The sequence below is a fragment of the Nerophis lumbriciformis genome, linkage group LG30, assembly GCF_033978685.3.
Source record: "Nerophis lumbriciformis linkage group LG30, RoL_Nlum_v2.1, whole genome shotgun sequence".
In the NCBI taxonomy this organism is placed as follows: domain Eukaryota; kingdom Metazoa; phylum Chordata; class Actinopteri; order Syngnathiformes; family Syngnathidae; genus Nerophis; species Nerophis lumbriciformis.
Genome location: NC_084577.2, coordinates 29,220,087 through 29,227,586, shown reverse-complemented (window position 1 = coordinate 29,227,586; position 7,500 = coordinate 29,220,087). Strand labels below are relative to the sequence as shown.

Below are 7,500 nucleotides of genomic sequence, written 5' to 3'. Positions count from 1 at the left end.
GAGGAGGGAGTTGTGACAGCACAGAACCACAAGGGGGCAATATATAAATGAACAATATAATGACAAAATGGTCCCTAGTGTGTTGAGTGTGAGTGTGAATGTTGCCTATCTGTGTTGGCCCTGTGATGAGGTGGCGACTTGTCCAGGGTGTACCCCCGCCTTCCGCCCGAATGCAGCTGAGATAGGCTCCAGCACCCCCCACGACCCCGAAAGGGACAAGCGGTATCATATTGGATCAATATTGGTATTGGCCAATACTCAATTCTCTTGTATCGTAAATATAAAGAATAATGTCACCTATAATACAAAGTTAGGACACCCCTGGTATAGATATACAATATATAGATGATGCATGTATACAATAGACAAATACCTATCTCATTATGGCAGTATTGATCTGATATTGATACTACCGTGCATCGATCAACTATATTAGCATTCTCCACTGGTGGAATAATGTATACGAGCAAAGGTGATTTGTAGTCGTTTAGTAAAGCACTTAGGAAAAGAACGAAAAACTGCAAATAAATGTCGTCGCCTACAGCCGCCAGAAGATAATCACACATCTCTGATGATCGATAATCCTCCCTGCTTTTTGTTGTTGTTGCGTAATAAAAACCCTTTGTTACGCAACACAATAATCAGCCTTTGTTATGGGCCCGCTCCCCGTCTGACTGCGTGTGCTGTGTAGCCACTAAAAGTGTCAAAACAGGCGCAAACAAGCGTCGATCCTTGGTGGTGTTCAAGTTTGTGTGAGACGACGGGACAATGTCGTAATAATAATAATAGATTTTATTTGTAAAAAAGCACTTTACATTGAGTAAACAACCTCAAAGTGCTACAGTGTATTAAAAAAGTAAATCCATCCATCCATCCATCTTCTTCCGCTTATCCGAGGTCGGGTCGCGGGGGCAGCAGCCTAAGCAGGGAAGCCCAGACTTCCCTCTCCCCAGCCACTTCGTCCAGCTCCTCCCGGGGGATCCCGAGGCGTTCCCAGGCCAGCCGGGAGACATAGTCTTCCCAGCGTGTCCTGGGTCTTCCCCGCGGCCTCCTACCGGTCGGACGTGCCCTAAACACCTTCCTAGGGAGGCGTTCGGGTGGCATCCTGACCAGATGCCCGAACCACCTCATCTGGCTCCTCTCCATGTGGAGGAGCAGCGGCTTTACTTTGAGCTCCCCACCGGATGGCAGAGCTTCTCACCCTATCTCTAAGGGAGAGCCCCGCCACTCGGCGGGGGAAACTCATTTCGGCCGCTTGTACCCGTGATCTTGTCCTTTCGGTCATAACCCAAAGCTCATGACCATAGGTGAGGATGGGAACGTAGATCGACCAGTAAATTGAGAGCTTTGCCTTCCGGCTCAGCTCCTTCTTCGCCACAACGGATCGATACAGCGTCCGCATTACTGAAGACACCGCACCGATCCGCCTGTCGATCTCACGATCCACTCTTCCCCCACTCGTGAACAAGACTCCGAGGTACTTGAACTCCTCCACTTGGGGCAGGGTCTCCTCCCCAACCCGGAGATGGCACTCCACCCTTTTCCGGGCGAGAACCATGGACTCGGACTTGGAGGTGCTGATTCTCATCCCAGTCGCTTCACACTCGGCTGCGAACCGATCCAGTGAGAGCTGAAGATCCTGGCCAGATGAAGCCATCAGGACCACATCATGTTTAAAAAGCAGAGACCTAATCCTGCAGCCACCAAACCGGATCCCCTCAACGCCTTGACTGCGCCTAGAAATTCTGTCCATAAAAGTTATGAACAGAATCGGTGACAAAGGGCAGCCTTGGCGGAGTCCAACCCTCACTGGAAACGTGTCCGACTTACTGCCGGCAATGCGGACCAAGTTCTGACACTGATCATACAGGGAGCGAACTGCCACAATCAGACAGTCCGATACCCCATACTCTCTGAGCACTCCCCACAGGACTTCCCGAGGGACACGGTCGAATGCCTTCTCCAAGTCCACAAAACACATGTAGACTGGTTGGGCAAACTCCCATGCACCCTCAAGGACCCTGCCGAGAGTATAGAGCTGGTCCACAGTTCCACGACCAGGACGAAAACCACACTGTTCCTCCTGAATCCGAGGTTGGACTATCCGGCGTAGCCTCCTCTCCAGTACACCTGAATAGACCTTACCGGGAAGGTTGAGGAGTGTGATCCCATGATAGTTAGAACACACCCTCCGGTTCCCCTTCTTAAAGAGAGGAACCACCACCCCGGGTCTGCCAATCCAGAGGTCCCGCCCCCGATGCTGCACAGTCTTGTCAACCAAGACAGCCCCACAGCATCCAGAGCCTTAAGGAACTCCGGGCGGATCTCATCCACCCCCGGGGCCTTGCCACCGAGGAGCTTTTTAACTACCTCGGCAACCTCAGCCCCAGAAATAGGAGAGCCCACCACAGACTCCCCAGGCACTGCTTCCTCATAGGAAGACGTGTTGGTGGGATTGAGGAGGTCTTCGAAGTATTCCCTCCACCGATCCACAACATCCGCAGTCGAGGTCAGCAGAACACCATCCTCACCATACACGGTGTTGGTAGTGCACTGCTTCCCCTTCCTGAGGTGGCGGATGGTGGTCCAGAATCGCTTCGAAGCCGTCCGGAAGTCGTTTTCCACGGCCTCCCCGAACTCCTCCCATGTCCGAGTTTTTGCCTCCGCGACCGCTGAAGCCGCACACCGCTTGGCCAAATAGCTAGAAGTAGTATGCATATATCTAAAAAAAGGTTGTTTTTTTTTAAAAGAAGGGTTTTTAAGCCTTTTTTTAAAGCATTCACAGTCTGTGGTGCCCTCAGGTGGTCAGGGAGAGCGTTCCACCGACTGGAGGATTTGGGGGGTGAGCAGTTCTTTGAGGTAGAGGGGGGCATTAGGTGGGTTAGTAGGGAGACTTTGTATTCAATCCTGAGTGGAACAGGAAGCCAGTGAAGGGATTTGTGATGTGGTCGTATTTACGCACTCTCATCAGGAGATGTTTTTGTTTTTCAACTGTGCTTGTCTTTAAAGGGCTTTATAAATAAAGTTGGTATGGTATAGGATCCTAGCAGCACTATTCTGTATGCATTGCAGCTTCTGGATGTTCTTGCCGACAAGAAGTGCGTTGCAGTAGTCTAGCCTGGTACAATTTACAGGTTATGTGACGAGAGTAAACACATGACGTCATTGTCTAATTGGCATACATGTCCACAAGGCGGAACTTGCGTTTGTGCGCCGACGAGTAAAACAACCGTCAATTTCGGACTATAAGCCTCTACTTTTTTTTTTTTTCTCCCTACGCTTTGAGCCTTGCGGCTTCTAAAACGACGCGGCTCATTTATGGATTGTTCTTCGCCGCCATGCAAATAGTTGAAGAAAACAAGCGACGACACTGACAAGGTGTGTAGTTGTTCGTGATGTGGCGCCATCTTTTGGACGGGTTCGCTCACTGCAGGCGCTGCCGCGTCCTTCCGTTTTAGTGCTTTCAGCCGGAAGTAAAAGCCCGGTTCTGTTTTGTAGCTGTCCACAGCGTTTCTACTCGTATGGGTTCTTTCTAGAAGCCAGGACCAGGTGTAGAAGCTATTGACAAAACTATTTAGCATCTGGAGTTAGAATGAGCGACCCTGTAAAATATGCTCTTTACTCGGTGGGAACATCTGCGTAGTAAAGTCCGTATGGTTCAGTTCCGCCATGTCATCTCAAGCCGAATGATGCTAGTGTGCACACGCCAACGCTGCTGTGACGCCATTTCCAGGAAGTAAGCAGTGTTGCTTAAAACGCAGTGTGTTTTTGTGTGTGTATGTTTGTGTGTGTGTTTATTTGTATTTGTGTTTTGAGTGTGTGATGGTGTGTGAGTTAGTGTGTTTGTGTGTGTGTGTTTGTGTGTGTGTGTATGTTTGTGTAATTGTGTGTGTGTGTGTTTATTTGTATTTGTGTTTGAGTGTGTGATGGTGTGTGAGTTAGTGTGTTTGTGTGTGTGTGTGTGTGTGTGTTTGTGTATGTTTGTGTGTAATTGTGTGTGTATTTGTGTTTGAGTGTGTGAGTTAGTGTGTTTGTGTGTGTGTTTGTGTGTGTGTATGTTATGTGTAATTGTGTGTGTGTGTTTATTTGTATTTGTGTTTGAGTGTGTGATGGTGTGTGAGTTAGTGTGTTTGTGTGTGTGTGTGTTTGTGTGTGTGTATGTTTGTGTGTAATTGTGTGTGTATTTGTGTGCGTGTGTGTGTGTGTGCATGTGTGTGTGCGTGTGTTTGTGTGTGTGTTTTTGTGTGTGTGTGTTTGTGTGTGTGTTTATTTGTATTTGTGTTTGAGTGTGTGAGTTAGTGTGTTTGTGTGTGTGTTTGTGTGTGTGTATGTTTATGTGTAATTGTGTGTGTGTGTTTAGTTGTATTTGTGTTTGAGTGTGTGATGGTGTGTGAGTTAGTGTGTTTGTGTGTGTGTGTGTTTGTGTGTGTATGTTTGTGTGTAATTGTGTGTGTGTATTTGTGTGCGTGTGTGTGTGCATGTGTGTGTGCGTGTGTTTGTGTGTGTTTTTGTGTGTGTGTGTTTGTGTGTGTGTTTATTTGTATTTGTGTTTGAGTGTGTGAGTTAGTGTGTTTGTGTGTGTTTATGTTTGTGTGTAATTGTGTGTGTGTATTTGTGTTTGAGTGTGTGAGTTAGTGTGTTTGTGTGTGTGTGTGTGTGTGTATGTTTATGTGTAATTGTGTGTGTGTGTTTATTTGTATTTGTGTTTGAGTGTGTGATGGTGTGTGAGTTAGTGTGTTTGTGTGTGTGTGTGTGTTTGTGTGTGTGTATGTTTGTGTGTAATTGTGTGTGTATTTGTGTGCGTGTGTGTGCGTGTGCGTGTTTGTGTGTGTGTGTGTGTGTTTGTGTGTGTGTTTATTTGTATTTGTGTTTGAGTGTGTGAGTTAGTGTGTTTGTGTGTGTGTGTGTGTTTGTGTGTGTGTGTTTGTGTGTGTGTTTATTTGTATTTGTGTTTGAGTGTGTGAGTTAGTGTGTTTGTGTGTGTGTTTGTGTGTGTGTGTATGTTTATGTGTAATTGTGTGTGTGTGTTTATTTGTATTTGTGTTTGAGTGTGTGATGGTGTGTGAGTTAGTGTGTTTGTGTGTGTGTGTGTGTTTGTGTGTGTGTGTATGTTTGTGTGTAATTGTGTGTGTGTATTTGTGTGCGTGTGTGTGTGTGTGCATGTGTGTGTGCGTGTGTTTGTGTGTGTGTTTTTGTGTGTGTTTGTGTGTGTTTGTGTGTGTGTTTGTATTTGTGTTTGAGTGTGTGAGTTAGTGTGTTTGTGTGTGTGTAATTGTGTGTGTGTGTGTTTAGTTGTATTTGTGTTTTAGTGTGTGATGGTGTGTGAGTTAGTGTGTTTGTGTGTGTGTGTGTGTGTGTGTTTGTGTGTGTGTATGTTTGTGTGTAATTGTGTGTGTGTATTTGTGTGCGTGTGTGTGTTTGTGTGTGTGTGCATGTGTGTGTGTGTGCGTGTGTTTGTGTGTGTGTGTTTATTTGTATTTGTGTTTGAGTGTGTGATGGTGTGTGAGTTAGTGTGTTTGTGTGTGTGTATGTTTGTGTGTAATTGTGTGTGTGTGTTTATTTGTATTTCTGTTTGTGTGTGATGGTGTGTGAGTTTGTGTGTGTGTGTGTGTTTGTGTGTGTGTTTATTTGTATTTGTGTTTGTGTGTGTGATGGTTTGTGTGTGTGTGTGTGTGTGTGTGTGTGTGTGTGTGTGTGTGTGTGTGTGTGTGTGTGTGTGTGTGTGTGTGTGTGTGTGTGTGTGTGTGTGTTTTCTGGCAATGCTTACTTAAAGGGTACATGTCTCTGTTTCCACACTGCAGTCACCTTGAGGGGACGTGTGACGGTATGGGGACAAAAGAGCAGTATGGGGACAAAAGAGCAGTATGGGGACAAAAGAGCAGTATGGGGACAAAAGAGCAGTATGGGGACAAAAGAGCAGATCCCCTAAAGGGAAACCTTTTGCAATGAAAGTCAGATTCATTGTGAAGATGAAGATGACAAAGTCATTTTGAAGCTTTGGCCCATTAAACATGTTTACTGGAAAGTGAACATGTTTAACATCTCATTTCAACTTCTTCTTCTCAGTCGTCACGTACTAGAATGTGATCCCCACAAGTCATCATCACACACTTCATGATCCCCATTACACATCATAACCTGTGTGTGTGTGTGTGTGTGTGTGTGTGTGTGTGTGTGTGTGTGTGTGTGTGTGTGTGTTTTCTGGCAATGCTTACTTAAAGGGTACATGTCTCTGTTTCCACACTGCAGTCACCTTGAGGGGACGTGTGACGGTATGGGGACAAAAGAGCAGTATGGGGACAAAAGAGCAGTATGGGGACAAAAGAGCAGTATGGGGACAAAAGAGCAGTATGGGGACAAAAGAGCAGATCCCCTAAAGGGAAACCTTTTGCAATGAAAGTCAGATTCATTGTGAAGATGAAGATGACAAAGTCATTTTGAAGCTTTGGCCCATTAAACATGTTTACTGGAAAGTGAACATGTTTAACATCTCATTTCAACTTCTTCTTCTCAGTCGTCACGTACTAGAATGTGATCCCCACAAGTCATCATCACACACTTCATGATCCCCATTACACATCATAACCTGTGTGTGTGTGTGTGTGTGTGTGTGTGTGTGTGTGTGTGTGTGTGTGTGTGTGTGTGTGTGTGTGTGTGTGTGTGTGTGTGTGTGTGTGTAGGCCAGGAGAGGTTCGGCAACATGACCCGGGTGTATTACCGCGAGGCCATGGGCGCCTTCATCGTGTTCGACGTGACGAGGCCCGCCTCCTTCGAGGCCGTGGCCAAGTGGAAGGAGGACTTGGACTCCAAGGTGACGCTGGGCAACGGCAAACACGTCGCCACCGTGCTGCTGGCCAACAAGTGTGACCAAGGCCGGGACGTCCTCACCAATAATGGACTCAAGATGGAGCAGTTCTGTCACGACAACAACTTTGTGGGCTGGTTTGAGACCTCCGCTAAGGTAACACACACACACACACACACACACACATTCTTATATTTCTTACCTTCTTGACACCTCCGCTGAGGTAACACACACACACTCTTGTATTTCTTACCTTCTTGAGACCTCCGCTAAGGTAACACACACACACATTCTTGTATTTCTTTCCTTCCTGAGACCTCCGCTAAGGTAACGCACACACACACTCTTGTATTTCTTACCTTCTTGAGACATTGCTCAGGTAACACTCACACACACATTCTTGTATTTCTTACCTTCTTGAGACCTCCACTAAGGTAACACACACAACACATTCTTGTATTTCTTACCTTCTTGAGACCTCCGCTAAGGTAACACTCACACACACACTCTTGTATTTCTTACCTTCTTGAGACATCGCTCAGGTAACACTCACACACACACTCTTGTATTTCTTACCTTCTTGATACCTCCGCTAAGGTAACACACACACACATTCTTGTATTTCTTACCTTCTTGAGACGTCCCCTAAGGTAGCACTCACACACACATTCTTATATTTCTTATCTTCTTGAGAC

The 7,500-nt window shown here is 46.3% G+C and overlaps 1 protein-coding gene across 1 annotated transcript in view; it reads left to right on the top strand.

Moving 5' to 3' along the window:
• The window catches only part of rab38a (RAB38a, member RAS oncogene family), a 37,278-nt gene that overhangs the window by 24,745 nt on the left and 5,033 nt on the right, over window positions 1-7,500 (top strand). Inside the window, exon 2 of the mRNA XM_061925875.1 lies at window positions 6,681-6,961. Coding sequence (XP_061781859.1) covers window positions 6,681-6,961 — 281 coding nt within the window. The remainder of the gene's footprint in view (window positions 1-6,680; window positions 6,962-7,500) is intronic.